Source organism: Zonotrichia leucophrys, chromosome 2 (genome assembly GCF_028769735.1).
Source record: "Zonotrichia leucophrys gambelii isolate GWCS_2022_RI chromosome 2, RI_Zleu_2.0, whole genome shotgun sequence".
Lineage (NCBI taxonomy): Eukaryota > Metazoa > Chordata > Aves > Passeriformes > Passerellidae > Zonotrichia > Zonotrichia leucophrys.
This window is the reverse complement of record NC_088171.1, coordinates 133,774,069-133,795,040: the sequence shown is the minus strand read 5'-3', so window position 1 is coordinate 133,795,040 and position 20,972 is coordinate 133,774,069. Positions and strand designations below refer to the sequence as shown.

The 20,972-nt window shown below is 41.6% G+C and overlaps 1 protein-coding gene across 1 annotated transcript; it reads right to left on the bottom strand.

Annotated features, from left to right (window-relative positions):
• Window positions 1-3,511: 3,511 nt before the first annotated feature.
• Window positions 3,512-15,416, bottom strand: TMEM64 (transmembrane protein 64). Its single transcript, XM_064706534.1, has 3 exons — window positions 14,553-15,416; window positions 8,844-8,999; window positions 3,512-6,152 (listed from the first exon to the last, which is right to left on the bottom strand). Exons 1-3 carry the CDS (start codon window positions 15,318-15,320, stop codon window positions 5,958-5,960), a joined length of 1,119 nt encoding a protein of 372 aa, XP_064562604.1. The 5' UTR covers window positions 15,321-15,416; the 3' UTR covers window positions 3,512-5,957.
• Between the last annotated feature and the right edge of the window lie 5,556 nt (window positions 15,417-20,972).

The following is a 20,972-nucleotide window of genomic DNA, read 5'->3' as shown; positions in this document are numbered from 1 at the left end:
GCTAAAACCTGGAAAGACAAACATTGTGTTACAAGCACTGCAGCCTTCCCACAGAACACACCACAAATGCAACACAAAATGCTTGTAAAGCACCAATCTATATGACCTTGGATATGGCTATGGCTTCCACAGCTGTGAAACCCTGAAATTCAGCACCACAAGAGAATGGGTGGAAATCAGTGATTCTGTCCAATGTCAGCTGCAAGGAAATCCCCGCATAGCTACCACAGCTCTGGTCCCTCTAAGCTCACTGACTGCAGAACCTCAGAGAGGAGCTGCTGAAAGTTCAAGGGATTACTACAGCTTTCTGAACAAAAAAAAAGCATAATTTTGTACCTCAATTTACATCCATGGTAGAATACATAGAATACTAATTTACTGGTATGAATTTTACCACTTCTGAAGTTTTCTTGAGTGGCAGTGTTTGGGTTTTTTTTTTTTTTAATTATAATTTATTTGGGTTTGCTTTTGTAACCTCTTCCTTTTTTTTTAGATCACAGGGAAAAGAAGTTATTTGTAGTGGTTTGGGGATGAAAGACAGAGCAACCTCTGGCTTCAGCTCAGCAATCTCTGCCTCCCCAGCTGGTGGAAAAGCAAATGGCAAGTGCACAGCACTTCCTCCCCCAGCCACCACCTGTGTCAGCCAAAGCAGAGCAAGGCGAAAAGGAAGCTTTTCAGGCAGGCAAACCATCTGCCATGTGCTGCTGCTGCTGCAGAAGACATCAAAAGGGCAGCAATAAATGTTCCACTTTTGATGAGATCTAGCCATTACTTCTGGTTTGCACTTCTCTAGCTCAAATTAAAAAAGCAGGTCCTGGAGGCAGAGGTGTGCATCCAGCAGCTCTCCAGAATCCGAGAAACTCTCTTTGAGTGTTTACCCCAGCTTCCTCTGAGGCTCTGTCCCCCATGACTGTAAAAGACACCTGGAACAGTGAAAAAAGTCAAGGTTTAAAGCTTCATACTGGTGCCATTTCAGTGTTATTTACTTCCAGTAGTACCACCCCCATCCCTCTCCACCCCCAAAAAGTCCAACCAAAAACAACCCTCTATCATCTGGGTACTTCATAATATATTCAAGCAAATTCCTACTCCCTCACAAAAATCAGAGAATTCATTAGTCTATTCCCCTCACCACCTACCATTTCTCACATTAAATGGAGAATATTTGTGATCTTAAGCAATCAAGTTTCTAAAGCACAGTGAAAATTTGTTATTAGAACAGTTCATCACCGCAGGCCTTTCCGTCCTTCCTCCCACCCACCCACGCACCCACCTACAGACTTTAAGGGAAACAGTTGCAGCTTACAGGGAACAGAGGGAAACACCTCACATTCAGCACACACAGATTTGTATCCCAGGTGATCTTACCCTGTTATTAGGACAAACTAAGCCTTTCTAATTTACAGAAAAGTCAGCAGAAGATTATTTCAGAAGTCAAGAGGTCTAAAAGCCAAAGCATGCTAGAATTCTCTAGAAGGGAAAATGTTGACCTGCCCCTGGGCCAGGCTACCCCAGCTGGTAAGAGGCAGAAGTTGCCGAAGGATGTGACAATTACAAAACCAAGGCACTTAGGTGTATTCAAAGGTCTGGCAACATTATGGTTAATTTAACTCTTCAAACAGTGTCCACAGTGCCCAGATGATAACTTCCCCTTCAGCTTGAACAACTTGCAGCTCTCTAAATTCCTCCTCCTGCAGAGGAGGGATGGGAAGCAATGCACTACACTCACCAATGCCAAACTGTGCTGGGCTGGAGATTGCATGATGTAAAAAGACTTGTCACACTAACTGAATACCCAAGTTTTACAGTCCTTTATTACCTCGACTGACATAAGCTTATGGGGCTACATCTTGGAAACACTGTCTTCCAAAAAGGACAGCACCTAATATTCAAGTCTCAGAACCAGGCAGAACAAACCCTACCACTACCTTCTAAATGACTTTTGCTCTAAAACAAAGTAAAACCTCCAGTACATTAAGCCTGTTCTGTCAATTTCTTTAGCAATGCATCTGAAGCTCTAAATAATTAGAAGGAAAATTAGAGGACTTTTCACCCTCACAAGAGCAAATTGGGCCCAGCTAATTTCCCAAATGAATCGAGAATCCAGAGCCAACCAACTACATATTAGTCACTTGGCTAGCAAGGAGGACTTTACTTACACTAATGAACTTAGGACTTCATTAAAATGTAATTTTAAGTTTAGCAATACACCAGGATAATATATTGTAGTAGGAAAGGGACAAGTTTGACACCGCAGACTCAGCTTCTTGCTACTTATCACTAATAAATTAATATAAATTAAAAATCAATGCAGCAGGGTAGTGCAAGACAAACGCTAATGTCCATGAAGAGAGAATTTGTTAGACTCATTGCCCCTGTGCTGCCAGGAACATCACTAATTCTGCAGGACTGGAGAGGATTGAGACAAGCTGCTTTGCACAGCACAGCCAGAATTTGCATCAGCTCCCCTTCTGCAATCGATTCCTATCCCCTCATGCCCAAACCATCATCTTACACAGACAGGACTAGTGCCAGCTTTAAATTATTGTGAGGAAGCCTGTCACAGAGCTACCCAAGTTCTTTACTTGCACCATTAAAAATGACCACAGTGTGAATGGGAACTCTTCTATATTTCATCTTAAGCATCCTATCCTAGATTATTTGCGAGACAACTGATTACTCCAGTTATCTCAGTCAGTCAAAGTCCAAACTGTATCAGCCTCCGGTGGAAAGCTGAAAATTAACACAAAGGATCCGGTAGGGGACAAAAGCCACACACAATCTAAGAGCAACTTCCCATTCTTCAAACTTGGCCTCAGCAATGCTTGCCTAAGTTGTTGTGCAAAAATCAGTATGAGAATAGTATATAAAGCTCTGGAACTAAAAAAAGGATTTTCACACAGATGCTTAGTCTAAAGTTAAATTTTAACAAATTTACTGCACAATTGCACTTACCACAATGAGGAAGAAAAAATGGTGCCATGCAGCTGAGAGTCTTTCTTTATGACCTGCCCTTTAGGTATCTTTCATATACAAAAAGCAGAAATGTCACCATCATGACAACCCAGAAAATATTCTTGAAGGTGACTTGCCACATACTGTTTAAACTAGATTCATACCTTTGTGGGTTTTAACTAGACTAGGTAGGGAGCTTATCTTAAAAAAATAATAATTACATCACTTTTATTACTATTATGTTCAGAAATATCAATCCTCTTGCAGTTTTGTAGTATGTTTCTCATAAACACATATATGCTTATTCTTCTATTAAAAAGGCAGCTGCAAATACCAAACCTTTAAAGCACCTAATAGAATTAAGCATGTATTTATTTAAATGAAAGTAAAAATTGAGTCTATTTCCCTTGTCAGTAACTCCCCACCCAAGGAATTAATCCTTATTGTTTCTCCTTTGATGCAGACAATTATCTTTGTATGACTGCATGAAGATGAGATTCCACTGCACCTTCTTTTCAACTGTGTCATAGCAATTTAAACATTTAATACATATTCCTTTAAAGAAATTTAAGTGAATTTATTGTATAAAATTATGATTGGCATGGTACAGAAAAGTTCCTTTTAATGCACATTTCCCATTAACTTGTACACAAATATTACAAGTATCAAGCAAAATGCAAAAGTCTTAAGAACTAATTCCATACTACAAAAGTGTTCACATAGTGAAGTTACTCTGGTTACAAAATGTCATGGAAATAAAAGCACTTCAAAATACATATTTGGGAAATGTTTCAAATAATCAACGCAACCTTAAGTTAGTTACAAAATGCAAAGAAAGAGCTACCCTCTTCAAAACACTATTGTTCATTTGGCAAGATAGAGCAAAGTTCAGATCAGTTCACTGAAGGACTGTTCTTCACAAGAAACAAACAAACAAAAAAAAACCCCTTTAATTAAGAAAGGACTCAATTATACTATGATGACAAATAACGCCATCAAAAAGTTATCAGGCTCTCTTGTTTTCACACAGGAGCTGTCAGAGGCAGAGATGTGTAAATGAACACTTCCAGGTAGATACAGATTGCCTTTTCAAAAACCAACCAATCAAAATTAATCCAAAACCAAATGAAACCAAACAAAAAACACACCAAAAAACCAAAACAAAACCCAACCAAAAGAGAAACCAAACCCAAGCCCCTAAACAACAGAAAGGAGACAATCTGAACTTTGTTGCTTTTACTGGACTAGCTCAGTTCTTTAGGCTGCAGGACCCAAGAACAGCAATCTGCAAAGGACAGGTATTTGAGGAACAAAATGGAACTCCCGCTGCGAAGGAGCGCGCGGGTGTTGGGCTGCGCGAGTGCTGCACGTCCTCTCGGTAAGGCTGTCAGAGGCTCTCACATCTCTGCTTCCCAATGGCCCTGAAGACCCACTGTTCCTAAGACAAAAATGCTTGGACCCTACAACCAACCTTAAAAAAAGGAGGCACAGTCATACAGTTAGGAAATAACACAAAATTTTGAAGACTGAAAGCATCCTTAAAAACTCACACAAAAGAACTACAAAAGAAGCCATACTTTACATTATGTTTGTATCAGATGACTTGCGTGTGTTTGAGCCATTGAACATTGGTATGTATATCTACATGAAACTCACGCATACAGAACATTGTGTTCAGGCATTATTGTTGTTTTTCTTTTAGACACACAAACAAGTTACTGCCAGGTTATCCAGTCTATTTAATGCAGTGAAAAACAGTCCACAGCAGGCGTAAAAGGAGCAGTATCCAATATAGTTTTGTCTTGCAAAAATGGAGTCAGAATTCCTGAGTCTCAGAGACATTGCTGTCCTCTCCATTACTGGATTATTTCTTTTTTCCAAGGAGAACCTCTAGTTTTCGTTTCTTCACTCTAATGAAATTTGTAATAGATTGCATCTTTTAAAAAATGTAAAACTAGTACAAAAGATGTGCCAACCAAAGTGAATTTTTAAAGCTTTTTAAAGGGAGAGGGGATTCACTTACAAAATAAAGGCCACCTTCTTGTAAAATTAGTACTGCTAATATCCCACCATTCTGTTTAGAGCAGAGATTTAACTCCCTGTTCTAGAAGCCTTACAACATGCAGTCATGTGAGCTGAAAAACTTCATCCTTAAAACAATTAAAAATATCATATATAGGACTAATGTGGAACAGCCCTTTGTTACTATCACCAAGGTGGCAAAACCAATTAAGTGTCATTCAAATAGTCATTGCAATCTAACTTCTGTATTTTCCCTTGTACTTTGCATATTACACAGTGTAACTTAAAATGTAATTTAAGAGCACTTCAGTCCCACAATGTAGGATTTAAGCTTGTATGAATACATTTGCATGGCTCTGCAACATTTGTAATGACTTAGAAAAATACATTCAACCAAAACTTTATATAGGGTTCTATTTTTTTAAATAAAAAAATGAAGAAAAAGCCAAATGGTCCCATCATTAGCTAAATAATACACTCCAAGTTCTGGAAGCAATTCCTAAGCAAAAGCACATTCAAGAATAACATACATTGAATTGTATACTTTCTCATTCACCTTTATCAGTAATAAAATTCTACTGTATATAATTATTTAGCCTTATAAATAATGCTAAGCAGAAAAATATTTACCTCTGTGCTACTTTTTTGTTTATAGAAGCATTTCTCAGTTTATAGGAGCAAAGGAAAAAAAAACTACTTAAAGTGCAGATTACAGGCCATGACAGGCATAATAAATGACCAAAGGTGCAGCCAAATTTGCATTTACATCTTAAGTTACTTTGCCATCTTCCGTATGTTGCTAGAAGTCACCCCATGTGCAATTAAAGAGCTGGTCAGTTGGTTTGTGCCACAGTACAACCTGTAATCACTTGTAATTTTTATAAAAATCCATTTCAATTGTCCATAGATATTTCTAGGCAAGGTTCAAGATATTTCTAGCTCAGGTTTACAAAACCTTACTTAGTCATTAACACTTGAAATCACACAATATTGACACCCCCTCCAGAGAATGCTACTGTCCTCTTGTTGCAGTATGTGGTTGAGCCATTGATGCTTGGCTGAGTGTCTTTAACAAGTGATGTCTTCATTTCCATTTCACACGCTACAATCGCTGCATTGAGTTCCACTTGAGCCCGGTGAACGACATAAAACGAGAGTCCTATGCTTATGACAATCTGCAAATAAAACAAGAGTGTTGTAGGCTCCACAGGCTGTGGGAACGAATACAAAGCAACTGATCTGAATGAAACAAAAACTTGTCAACGTAAAGATTCATGGAGGCATCTGTTGACTCAAAGCTTCACATGCAAGAGACCGGAAGGGAGATGAACTCAGCCCCTGAGTAGCTCTAAACCTGCATATGCCAACAATGTAACCAGCATGTCAGAACACAGACATCACACAGAGCTTAAACTATTTATATACACTGAAAAGATAAGTTTCTTTCTTTCTCTCTTCTGATAAAGCAATCCTTACACCTTCTCTCTTCACTACAACACCAGTCAAGTTTTTAGCTGAGATCCTCCTTATGGAAAAAAACAAACATAAAATCTTCAAATAAAAAGCAAGGTGTCTCATAGTGAGAATCCATTTGAAAGAAGCAAGTTCCTCTGCGTTTTTAAAAAAACATTAACTAGCTGGAATCTGCAGCTTCCTTTCAAAAAGGCAAAGAAGTTATATTACTTACAACAAAACCTAAAGTTCTGAGTCTAAAACCTGAACTTCCTTACTAACTGTAGGGCTGCTTCCTTTAACATTGAGTACTATTGCTTAAAACACCTGTCAGCATGGCAGACAGTGCTGGAATATCACTAAGACAACTGCAAGTATGAGCACAGGACAACTGCAGCTGGGAGGAACCCTGGCAGTCTCTAACCAACCCAGCTGCTCAGAGCAGGGCTGGCTGTAAGATCAGAACAGAACTTTTGTCCAGTCAGGTCTTGAAAACTTTTGTAAAAGAATAGAGATTTCACCACTTCTTTGGGCACTCTGCTCCAGTGCTTGACTACCCTTGGGGTTTAAATGACGTTCCTCATCAATTTATGCTACACATTTCAAAAGCTGGCTAATGTAAGATTCATAATGATATTATACACACTGATTTTTTGAATAGATAGGAAAATTTCTATTCTAGAAGCTTACTCAAATATTTAAATTTGCTTTGGTTTAGAAATATTGCTACCAGTAACCTAGTTCCCTAGATAAATAATTTGAAAAATATATTTATATACATAGACAACTATGAAATGTGAAGGATTTTCAGAGCTATTTACTAAATCGAAGTCCCATCAAAGCTCACCCAGTCAAAGCACTTAGCAGAAGCCTGAGAGACAGATGGAGAATGTAAATAATTTCTCCACTAAAGGCCTCCCCTTCAGTTATTCAGTCATGTCCCAAGGACTGGTCTCAAGGACGTCAGTACTCCTTTTAAAACATTCAGGCTACCCAGCTACCACTTACCTGAGAACCATTTATGTTACAACCTATATAATCTGCAAAGGAGAGTCAATGTCAATTAAAAAAAATAAATATATAAATGGGGAAAAAAAAGGAAAAGACCACTAAAAACTTCTACCCTGAAATAACATTTCATGACTAAAAATAGTAGCTGATCAAGAAATCATTTATTTTCTCTTTGATTTATCAAACTATCTATGCCACACTTACAAAGGCATTTTAACCATGTTTCATGAAAACTATAAATTATATAGCTTCTATTTCTATTCAGTAGAAATAGTTCTATTTAAGAGTGCACAAATTTCAGGGCAAGGGAGGAAGGTATGTTTAAAATGGTCCTAGACTTAGTTTTCTATGTTGGCATTGTTAAACATCAGCTTTATGACTGTAAAAACTGAGAAACCGAAATTACCGCAGTACCTACTGAAAGCCTGCAAACCATGGTAATTATTAGTCAAACACAGCCTGAAGTACTGTCACTGTCAGAGGAGGTTTTAATAGATAGTATAATTCGGAAATACCCATAACCTCTATGCTCATAATGGTCTCACACTTAAGGCTTATACCCAAAATTTACTGATAAATTATTTCAAGAGCTAAGGTCATGTAAAGGTACTTAACATACTTCTCATTAATTTACTCACTTGTAAAATTAGGATATTCTAATTTAGGCATTAGGAAAATAGTACTCTACAGCATTTTTAATATCTTTAATATTTATGCAAAATGGGTATGCTGAGTGCTAACAGTGAACAGTGCACAAGTCCTGGGTCCACACACACATATGCTTTTGTGTAGGGGTGGTTGACAAGTCTAAAATTCAGTAGGTTACCCTAGAAGGCAAGTGTTTTTCTGGATTTTCAGTCCAGAACAGGGCCAATGAGTTCCAAAAAAAAGAAAATCCATAATCTGGGGAAGTTCTCTGCCTTAGCTAGCTAAAAAAAAACTAACTAAAAGGAAAGGAGTGCTCTTTCCTGCTGTCTGTGCTGCAAACAACACAATCCATGAGAGGGAACAGAGGGGAGCAAGTGCAGCCTCTGAAAACAAACTGCGTGCTTCTTTTCCCCCTGCCCCCTTTGCTCTCAGAATCAGCCTTAAATGTGCAGAACTTAATATCCAGCATAAATAGAACAGCATACTGGGGATACAAGCATCATAAAGTCACCCTAGGACAGCAAGAGAAGAAAACTTTCTGAAAACTGTATCAGAAAAAGAGAACACTGAGTAAGTTCTGCTTTGTGTTATGGTGAGGTGTAAGAGAATTACACTTTTGCCAGATCATAAAACTAAACCTAAAGAAATCAGTACACTGGGAACCCATTTTTCTGGGTATCTAGCAATCAACAGAAATCACAAAGAGACAGACAGCACTGTTACCAAGGTCTATGAAAGCAGTTATTTTAACTGACCTGTAAACCGAATACAAAATAGCCACTAACACTTTGTTCTGCAATCACGTCCTCCATGGTGCGCAAGGTAGTGCCCAAGTATGAGTTCAGGAGCTGAGTAGGAAGCAGCCCAAGTGAAGAAGCCATCAGGTAGTTGGGTAGTGATAGATCTGTAATCTGAATTTAAAAAAAAAAGAGTAAGAAATCAAAAGCAGCTTCAACACAATCTATGTGTACAAACAACCAGACTACCACTTTCCACAACCATCCCTGCAAAAACATTAGAGAATATCCTACATTCCTTCACTGAAACTTTGATTCGTGCAGAGGGGAAGATAACAGAATGATATAGTATGCATCTAGTTTTCATCTGGCCTTTTAAAAGTTACTAGGTTTGATTTCACCTTACATTATGCAACATCTCTGTGCAACAGTCACTAACTAGGGGTGCAATTACCCTGTTCACTGAAGATATTTATTTCTACCTGGTGAACAGAGTCCTTGGACTTATGAGAATTTAATTGTGAGAAGAAATTATTTTATTGAATGTGAAAGTCTAACAAAAAAGTCTATCGGTTTTGCATTTATGCATATGGCAAATAATACAAAACATAATTGCTCAAAATGTCACTTTTAAATAGGATCCAGGTGAACAGAATGCCAGATACAATTTGTCTATGCAGGGCAAGTTATGAGCTTATTAAGACACACATCTCTTTCAGTGATCCCTGAATGATGAGCAATACCCATCTACATCTATACTGATATATAGGAGTATCATTAAGATTGTCTACCAAAGGTGTCTTGCATCTCACTTCAATTAATGAACAAATAGTATGCATAGCTACAGGTTTTATTAATTTATCTGGAGAAAACACTAAGAATACTTTGGTATCTTCTTCTCTTTGCCGTGAGGTTCCTGTTCTGTGTCAATAGGTGGACGAAGAAGCTCACACAGGAACAAAGTACACAGTACCAGCTAAATTAGCATCAGCAGCCATCGGGAAATACTAAAGGCAAGTGTCATGAGATCAAAAGATATTTACACAAGAAAAGAAGAAACTGGATTAAAAATGAGTATGAAAACAATGATTTTGAAAACAAGCAGTCCAAAAAAATTTCCAGATTAATTCGGTTGATAATAACAGAGATCTAATTAAGAACAGCTCTAACACTGAGAGCCTACATGGAAATTATTGACCTTGCCAGTTTTGTACAATGTTGAAGACCAAAGAATAGCAGCAACGTTACTCATTTCATCATGCTATTCTTAAAATAAACTTCAGTTACTGTGAAAGTCACAGTGCTGAATTCTCAGAGCTCTAACTACCATCAGTGGAAAGTTTTTGGGAGGAAGGGCAATGGAGGAGCAGAATGCAATGAAGCATAAAGATTAAAAATAATTCACTGGAACAAGATCCAATAAGCCATTTCCAAACTTCACACTGCATATTATACTTCCCACAGACTGAAATATATACCAGCACCACAAATATTATATTTCCTTCTCTAGATAAGGTTAATTTAGATTTATAATGAAAAAGGATTACATAATTATGTCAGAACTTCACATTTGATCAATACTTTCAAAAGACTTTTTTAAGCATTGTTGTAATCTGGGCCATGTAATAAGAATGCATAGTCCAAAGCTCCCATATTGCCAAGGGAATGAAGGAGCTGCTATTAAAAGTTTCTGAAATACTAACTCAGAGGCAAGCTTTGCTAAGTAGGACACTATCATTACATCTAATGGAGCTGGGAACGTTCCCAAAGATTGCTTTAACACTCTTGGCACCTCTCTCATTTCTGTAGAAGTATTAAGGACACTTCAGTTGCAGAGCAAAATGGCCCCACACCTGGATGAGTCCCGAAACAACTGGACCTCCTGAGTCACGAGAGAGATTGTTTCCAAATGAAGGGGAGACTGCCCCAGTGGATACACTTAATTTGCAGCTTGTGCTTTCCACTGCAATGAGAGCTAAGGAGAGGGTGGAAAAATTTTTGAGATGTCCTTTTAACTGAACTGTACGTTTAGAGCTACAGTTGTACCCCTTTCCCCAGAATGCACAGAATGGGCAGCATCCCTGCCTAAGAAACTTGAGAAATCATCAATAAAACTTACAGCTTTCCATACTTTTCTTTCTCGGAACTTTACTTGTTCTATGAACCTGCCAAATTGGTATCTGCATGGCCAGGCTGCCCAACAGAGCCCACCAGGGCTCTGTTTCTGGTGAAAGCTCAAGCCAGCAAAAATTAACCCTAAAATCCCAAACTAAGGACAGATGCAATTGTGTTAGAGGCCATAACAGAAACACATTTAAATTGTACTCAAATACAATTAAGAACTACCTAATTACACTGATAACAATAGTCAGAACCCCCCCACACACCCTCATGAAGCCTTAGATGGGCTTTGTCCCGTGGAACACTTGTGCATTCTTTGCAGCTGACACCTTTGGTCAAGGAATAAATGCTTCTGTCAAGATTTTGCTGGAGGCTGCCATGCCTTTAAGGATTGCAGCACAATGTTTCTTCCCTCACTTTACAAATTCCTGTGTTTCAGATCAGGTAGGCTTAGTGACCAAGGGCAAAGGATAACTGGTGCTTTTTTTCCTCAAAAAAAATGTCCAAAACAAAACCCCCCAGAAACACCTCTTCCTGCTCCAAAACAAAAAAAAAAGCCAACATCACCCCCTAAAAAAAATCCCAGTAATACAAAAGAAAAAACCAGCTGCCAACTTTCCAACAAGCAGAGGAAGTAGTTTGCATGTTCTTGCAAAGCAGGTACCATTTCTTCAATTCTGACTTCATTGTGTGCATTTCTGAACCCAGAGGTGCACACTTGAACATTCAGATTTTTTAAACCAGATTATTTCTTTCATGTAATATTCCCCTTAAAGAGGAGAGGGGAAGTATGAAATCCCATCTAACCTACATCTGGCACTGCAAATAACCAGGCTGCACAAATCTCACTCCAAGAACAAACTCGTGGGAAGGAGATGATAACCTGCATACCAGGCCTCTTACAGACCTGCCTTCAAAACACTCCAGAGCTGGCAAGGTGAGAGAGCTGTGCATGGGCAAACACATCAGTAAGAACTTTCAAACCCACCCCAGCAGCCCAGGCCACTCTGGCATCGGGAGTGACAGTTAAGCAAAACTTAAAAGAGAAATACAAACATACTTTCAGTTAGCAAGTGCTATATTCCAGAAAGGCAAGCAAATGCGTTGCCTCACTCCTCCACCAGCAGAACAATCTTTTAAGAAGCAAGATGCTCATGTCGGGCTGGTGACACACTAAGGAATTTGTGTTAACTTTCTTCTTATGCTGTTTCAATTGATATGATTCCATCACTAATCAAATCCTAAGAAGCTCTTCCATCTTTCTCTACACCCCCTACAAACCAACCTCCCAAAAGCCCTCAGCAGATGGTACATGCCACCAAACAAGTGCCTGTAGAAATCATTTAATCCCAGCCCTGCAGATGACCCTGCTCACATCAAGGTTATGCCTTTCCCCAAACCTCATGTGTCACTTCCTTCCTTCTCTCTCATTTAAGTATTCTTGGTATCTCCAGTTTACTTTAAAATATCCACATAGAAAACATGCATAGACTAGAGTACTGGAAAGTTAAAGATGTGCACTTTTTCTTAAGTTCACTGTTGTTTAAAAATTAATCCTTTTAAAATTAACTGCTGAAGTTGGTAGCATGGGGAAATGCATTTCAAACTTAAAACGAGTGTAAAGTTTTCAAATAAGTGAGATTTCAAGGGAATGACAGCTTGGTCTGTGTAGGCAGAAAACTGTACTTTTTACATAACTTAAATTTGACTCAAAATAAGAAAATTTCTTGAATTCCTACATGTGTATGCATCACTTTTTTGTGATCTAGTAGCTCATATTAAATGTTCTGAGTGAAAAACTGAGTATACACTGTGCATTATTTCACTATCCTATAAAGCAGTAAATCAGGAGTAATAAACATAACCAAACAGAAATTAGCCAAAAAATCCAAGTTACTTAGCATAACTCAAGCATCTGGTTTCAACACATTTCCTATCTATTATTTTAACACTGAAACCATCCACTTGGAAAGAAAATTATTTAGCCTGCAGAATATGGAGAATACAAACCACAATGATTTACAGCATCATTTTAATATTGAACTGGCCTGAATACTCTGCTGAATCGTGTTTCCAACAGAAGGGTTATGCCAGGAAGAAAATAATTTTAACTTGGTAATTCTCTGGTGTGTTGTTTAGATCCAATACTACTCTATATCATCTGCTGACTACTGCAAGTGACTTCCCAAAGCTGTGAACAAGCAGAGCACAACAGCTCTCCCCACTTTAGGAGGGTCACAGCACATCAGAAGCTTCATCTGCACCTGGACCTTGGGCTCCAGGAGGGACTCTGCTCTCCCTGCTGGACAGGTCTAAGCCCCTTCAGTAATACAGGTTAACAAATAAAATAGCAAAGGTTCAGCTGTTCAGTTTCTCATTCTTAACAAGAAAATGGTTAAAGGATTTCTTAAAAAGAAATCACAAGTTGCTACAGTTCTTATGGATAGAGATTACAGCTCTGGAGATGAATGCTCCAGTTCACACAGTTTTACATACAGCAATTTAAAATATTTGGTGTGGATGTTACAGCCCAAAACTGAATGGATTAAATTTTACTTAATAAACAAACTTGGTATTCGGTGACCTACTAATTGCAGCCAGATGATTCTGTCAAAATTAAGCAAATGCTTTGGAAGGGTACAGGATCAGGACTGCAGACAGGGTGGGCTATAAGAAAGTGTCAGATGAAAATGTGTGTTTAGATAGTCACTTGTTTTAAAGAATATACAAATTACTGATAACATTTGAAGTATTTCACAATCCGGTTTGCTTTGTTTTGACTTCACCCAGTTAGCAGATACAACTGAGGCATAACACAGCCAAAACCAGATCCTTCAGACAAAGTACTCAGGAAGAAAGGAGGGTCTGAAATTGTCATCAGAAGCACAATACTCAAACAAACCAACATCCATGTTCTTTACTTTTTTCCTTTAAGATGATCAAATGAATGTACCAATCTGCACCTGAAAATAGAAAGAAAAGCAAGACTAACCCTTTTCCAGACTCAAGTTTAAACTAACTTTCAGTGCCACTCCAGAATACAGTCCCTTTTCAGGTCTGAGGCTACATGCTGCTCTGCCCAAAACCTGCAACCTATCTTGTGTGCAAGGACTTAACATCCTGTATGGATTTGCCAGATGCATGGTACAAACACCGAGAAAGAATTTTAATCTGTCTACTTCTTTTTTTCCAATATGATTACTTATATTAAGTAGTTTAGGAAGACCTGGCAAGAATTTTCTTCAACTCTTGCCATGTTTTAAAGTGGATCACTTTAAAAGCAGAAACATATCATGTCTGTTGAGTTCTCCACAGATTTTGCTATGCGGCACCTTGGTGATTCTACACCAGGATACAGTTTTGAAGGACAAGAGAGCAACTCTAACACAACCCCAGTGAGCAAGGCATCTCAAAAATCGGCCTGTGTCCCTCTGCATGCACAGAAGAGCAGGCAGAGAGGGTTGTTTTTACTGTTGTTAAAAGAGAGAGAAACCACGGCTTGTTCCCAGGGAAGGAGGCAACCTCTACCAGTAGGAGCAGCCACTGTGCCGAAAGACATCCTTCCAGCACCTGTCTTCCTTCCGCACAGCCCAGGCAGGGACTCACCGCGAAGACGGCGTTCTGCAGCCCGAAGGGGATCAGCGTCAGCCGCGACAGAAACACCACCTTGAGGCCGCTGCCGCCCTCCACGACACGGACGATGGCACTGAGCGTCCCGCTGCCCTGGATCCTGGCCCGTGCCCAGCGGGCCAACAGCCGCCTGCAGGCCACGTGGGCGACAAAGGTGCCGACGAGGACGCCGAACACCATCAGCCCCATGCCCAGCACGAAGCCGTAGAGGTAGCCGGCGGCCACGTTGAGCAGGATGTAGCCCCAGCCGCACGGGAAGGACACGACGATGAAGCCCACGGTGAAGAGCAGCACGCCGGCCAGGCTGTCCAGGCTCTCGGCCCAGAGCAGCAGGTCCCGCAGGTACTGGCGCACCAGGGCCAGCGAGGCGAAGCAGACGGCGGCCAGGACGCACAGGCTGAAGCAGCTCTTGCACCAGCAGGTGCCCAGCAGGCAGCAGGAGCAGCGCCAGCCCCGGGCCTCGGCCAGCCCATGCCCGCCGCCGCCCGGCTCGGGCAGCTGGCAGAGCAGCAGCTCCGCGGGCGGCAGCCCGTCCTGGTCCGCGCAGGGCCCCAGCAGCAGCCCGCCGGCCCCCGCCGCCTCCGCCGGGACGAAGCCGATGGTGTCTCCGCTGCCGCCGCCTCCCGCTGCCGTCCCGGCGGCTCGGGACAGCCAGCGGCCCAGGTCCTGCCGGGCGCCCTGCGCCGCCGCCTGCTTCACGGCCCGGGAGAGGAGCTGCAGCGCCGCGGCCCCCGCGCCCAGCATCCCCCCGCCCCGCCGCCCGGCTCCAGCGCCGCCGAGCCGCGCAGCCCCTTCGCTCCCCGCCTCCCCACGCAGCCTGCGGGCAGGGGCGGCCGTTCCCTCATCGCCCCGCCATGGCCCGGCTGCCGAGCCCGGCCAAGGGCCGGGCGGGGGCGGGGAAGCGGCGGCGGGGAGGGCGGGGAGGAGGGGGCCGCGCTTCACCGCCGCCCGGCGGGCGGAGGGGCCGGAGAGGCTTCCGCGCCGCCTCCCACCTCGGCCGCGCCGCCGGGGCTACGGCGTTAGACGGCGGCGGGGCCGCTCTCTCCGTCCCGGCAGCGGCAGCAGCGGCCCTGGCGGAGCGCGAGTCCCGGGGGCCGGCGGCGGCGGCAGCACCGCGGCTCCATCTCCCCGCGCTGGGCTCCCGCTCCGCTCCGGGAAGCGCCTTCTCGGAACGGCGGTGCCGATGTGGCAAGCCCGGGAGGGAGGAGGCCAGGCGAAGCTCCGGCGGCACCAGCGCCCGGCCCCGCTGCGGGGCTCGGCCGCGGCGCCAAGGCTCCGCCTCCCGCCCCGCCCCGGGAGCGCCCCGCCGGCCGGGTGTGCCCCAGCGGGGCCCCGCCGCCCGCCTCGCCCGAGCCGCCCCGGGCCGCACACCCTCTCGGCCCCGGTGCCAGCCGCCCGCATTCCCGGCACAGCCGTGACCCGTAGGATTTGGAGGCAGCCGTGCTGGAAAGCGGGCTGTTTTCCATCAGGGGAGCGCAAGGTTCAAGCATCACTGACTGTACCGGTAGTCTTGCGCTCCCCTGACACGTCTCCCTCCCTTACGTGAGGGCTTTGTACCGCAAACACCCCGGCTTGCCGTCTCTGTCAGGGGAACGAGCCTTCCCCGACCAGCACCGGCTTTGAGCCGGGGGGCGGCAGCCGGTGCCCCCAGGCTCCGCGGCACCTCCGCGCCAGGTCAGCGTGGCTCACACGCCCCAAGGATCGGACCCACTTTGGCAAGGTTTGGGGTTGAGTTTTGAGGCATTGCCAGAAAGAAAGAAACAGCCTGGACATGGAGTGAGGGCTCCATTTAGAGGGGTGTTTTCTCGGGAGCCTCGCTGTGGCTCGATGGCTTCGGAGGTCGCTTTTGCTCTGGTGTTACTAATGGCAAGGTGCAGAAAGGGTTTGTTTTCTCTACAACGCTTATATATATACAACGTGTTCCAGGGGAGTTATACTCCCCTGCTGGGAAATTTGCAAGCGTGTATTAAACGAGAATACGTGTAGGTTGTAAGGTTAAAGGGTGATTGGAAACAAACAAACAGATATCAAAATTAAGAACATATCTTTAAGTACTGCAATTATGCACTTGCAAAATGCTATGGTAGAAACAATATAATCTGGGCAAACCAGCAAATCAGCCTAAGAAAATGACAGATGTCTTTGAGAGCCAACAGCAGAATAAAACCTCTGTACAGCAGAGAAATTGCAGGTAAATGTCTCCAGCATAACCTGCTTTCTTTGCTGTTACCTGTATCTGAGTGAGAGCATTTGATTTTGTCTTCACTCTTTGCTTGCATGCAAACACAGGCAGGGCATACATCCGGAATTGTAATAATAAAATAATGTCAACAAAACCCTGCACTAGAGCTTGTAAAGGATGATGGGCATGCTTGTACATTCAGTAAGGCATTTCAGCAAACAGGGCAGCTGGAAGGTCAGTAGAACAGGAAGACAAAATACTAATTTCTGGTTTTATACTAAGAGCACATATGTCTTTGATGTGGATTCAGCTTGTATATATTTTTGTTCAATATATTATGCTTTCATAAAACAGGAAAAAGTCTGTGTGGAAGTGTCTAACAGAGTTACAGCTTTTCACTGCCCCTCCCTTGCTGTATTTAAAGTGCCGAACCTTGTACTCTGAGCTGGAATGAATTTCTGGCTGTCACTCTAGAAGCTACAGGGTTCTGTATTTATAATTGCAGCAAATGTACTTGAAAAGTGACCACAAGAGAGTATGAAGAACATAATGGTCTATCTAAGTGACAGTTTTGATATTATACTCTAACCTATAAAAAAAAAAGTTAACTGGTTAGTGGATATGCTTTTCCAGTCCCTAGGAATATACAGGCTGAATCTCCTTGACCTTATCCATCACCTGGGCTCCCAAAAATAGCTAATCCTGGCATCCTTCTGTTCCCTGGAGCAATAGCTCAGGAAGGAAAGGCAACAAACAGTCTGATTTTGAGTGACACAGACCATGGTCATGGAGCATCTTTGGATAAACATCCAAGTGAGGCCACAGGAATTTATCAAGACTTGGGTGGAGCTGGCAGCTGCTCCCTCATGCACAGAGGATACAGCTACAGAGATGAGAGGCAGTGTCAGCTGGCTCCTCTGAGCCTTCCCAGCACGCTCTTACCATCTGAAGGGAAAAGCAACAACCTCACACACCCTTGAAAGTGTGCCAAATTGGCACATTGCTAGACAAAATGCCGGACAAAATGGTCTGCCTTTCAGACTTACTAGTCAGTGAATCACAGGATATTCCTGTACCATGGATGATGCAGTTGCAATGATACAAGCAAGCCAAGATCTCTAGGGAAAAGCAGTTATCTTTCCAATCACTACACTTAAAAAACTAGGCAAGCTCTTGAGCACACAGTTCCTGGACAAACACTTTTCCTTTTTCCCCAAGTAGATAGTTGATTTTGTGAATAATTTGCAGCAAATGCTGTCTAACCTGTTCTAAAAAGCACAGCTGTTACTTTTGGAAATTATTTGAAGTAATCAGAATAAGAATGATAGGTTTAGTTCATATGGGTTTAACTTATTGCATTACGTCAACTAACACTGCTCCTATACTTCCTTAGATGGATCTAATTACTTAGATTTTCATTATCTCATCTATCATGTAAGCTGTTTTCTTACCTATCTTAATATTTAATTTTGGTCTTTCTCAATGAATACCTGAGAGGCACAGGGTAGCAGCTGGAGTAGTGTTCTGCTTCAAGAAAAGGTGTTTCTGTAGAAAGATGCTCTCACAATTATATAGATGGTAGGGGATATTAAAGAATTTTTGCCATAGAAGAGTTTTTTCCAGGCCTGCAGTGTAGGCTGAGAATATTTCCTTGTCCTGGCACAAGCAACTGAGAAATGCTATTTTGTGTTTTGAAACTATGATTCTTCTGTCTCATTTTTTATTTGAAGGGCTATTATCATGCAAACACACCCAACTAAACATGTGAGTCAATTTGAAAGGAAAGGCATGACTCATTTAGGTCCATGCAACTGGTCCACAGTGAATAGGGATGCTGAAGATCGGAAGTAGGATACAGTAAACCACAAATCAGGACCTAAATTAATTCTGAAGTTCCTGAAAACTTGCCATAGTTATTTCTGAATTGCTCTTTGGGAGGGAGAAGCAGGACTTTTTTGAGAAAATGATATTAAGAACTGTAATGCCAGTGTACTTCTAAATGTCTGTTAGTCTGCCAGCATTATTGTGAAGATCCTTTGGTGGGAAGTGCAGCCTTGACTAATGTATGTTTATCTATCTATGTCAGGACTAATGTTTCTTAGGCCACAGCAGGCTCATTCATAGTGCCTCCATCTGGCCTGCAGTCTTCCTTGCTATAGATTCCTTTACATCCACTTGAAGGAAGGGGGATATAAACTCATGCAGGGAATACACTTTTTGCTGTTAAATAGAGGATGAGTTGCAAAGATGTGAGGGACAGTATTAGCAAGGAGCAAGCAATGACCAGAGAAATTATTCTGGTAGACCAAGGCAGGTCTGAAAACCGTAGCTTGGGCTCCGCTGATTTGGATTGTTGTGTTTCAAATACATGTGCATTCACAGTTTTGTCAAAGTGAATGACAGTTGTGCTGAAGGAAAACAAGGCATCATGTAGCATTTCATAACTGCTTGAATTCCCTGTGAAAGGTGATAGCTCTGAAGTTACTGCATCGGAACAGGAGATGTAAGAAGAGAAAGGGCACTATTTGCAACTTGGGATCATCTAATAGTATAATTTTTTGGACCAATATCTATCAAGATAGATAATAAATTTTGTGTTACTTTCACCAGGAGCTACCTAGTTTAGAAAAAATCTTTATATAAAATATACAAACATAAAAAATTAAAGAGCATAAATCTTATTTATCCCTGAAAGAGATTTTAAGTCCTGGGGTGAGAATCCAGATTGTGTTATTTTGCAGCTTGATTTATTAGGTGTCTACAGAAACTTTATTACTTGATATATAATCCCAATTTCCCACCTAAGTGTCATATAATCATGTTAAAAACACTGAAGGATTTGTTATACTATCATAAACTCATATAATTCAGAAAATGAATCTGTTTATTTTCAGACATGCTTCTACTTAAGAAATATGGTTTATACAATGATTTTACAAGAAACATTTCAAGCCAATTTGATTTCAACTCTATGTAAGGCATGAATAAAAATTAAATACAGTAAGCAATGTGCTGAAATATTTACATTGAAGAGAAAATTCTGAGGCATCACTCTAATATGACTTGCTATGTAAATAGTGACACATCAAAAACAAGTCCATTTCAGTGGAAGTGAGGATTTTTGATATTCATTAGAGTGTCCTAGACCAGAAAGAGGAAATGAGAAGCCTTTCCATATACATAAGGCAAAAACACAGCTGCATACTTGATCTATCTACAGTTGCCTTCACCTGTTGCAGCAATGGAAAAATTAAGCTAATTAATCTGAAAGACTCACAAGGAATTCTTCCTTGGACAAGGACATCCTTTGGTTGGGACAAAAAAATTCTGCCAGTTTTTCATTCCCTGAAATTACTGCTTTATTGCCCAAAAAATGCCTTAGTCAGGGGCTATTGGTGTAATGCAGAATAGCCTTAAGTTTGGAAGTTGCAAAATTCCTCTTGAGGATTAGGCTAACATTGGTTGCCCTAGGAAATGGCAGGCTATGGAAAAAGTCCAAGTATTAAATTAATTGTGCCCTCCTTAATTGCATAGTGCAATCATTAGATGCACCTCAAAATGTTAGCCAAGTAATTCCTTCTACCAGGACCACAAACTAGGAATCCTCATTTTCATGCAAGAGAATGCTTGAGGCAGTTCTTGAGAGCACTAAGATCTAGAAAGTGTATTTTCAAAAGGAATTTTGGGTATCATGAAACAAAATGCAGTGAGAAAAGCATATCTGAGAAACAGGAAATTCTCTTGGTGAAGTCGTTTATTGAGGCTGTTTACACCCAGATTCTCCTCCACTTTGTGACTAAAAGAGGAACTGTAGCTAAATATATACCATGCTCAGGGCACTTTTAATGGGAGGGCTGTAAGTAAATGGAAATGCTAGCACATCCTTAATGTCATGTTTTCATCAGTTCCCACACATCTGTGTCTTTTAATATAGTTTGATATTCAACAAGTTATCATATTCCCTTTGATACATCTGCAATCCCATATGTAAAAGATATATCTATCTCTTTCATATATTTGCTTTTAAGGTATATTTCACTAAGTTGCAAAGCACAGAAAAGTAGCCTGCATTTTCACTTTTTCCTCAGCAAGGGTACAGTCCTAGCAGGTTATGGATTGGAGGTCAGTTTCACCTAATATTTTTGGTTCAGTGATTTTGTAAAAGTATTTAGCATGAAAGGATAACCCAAGATGCAGAGACTGTTTTAATAACA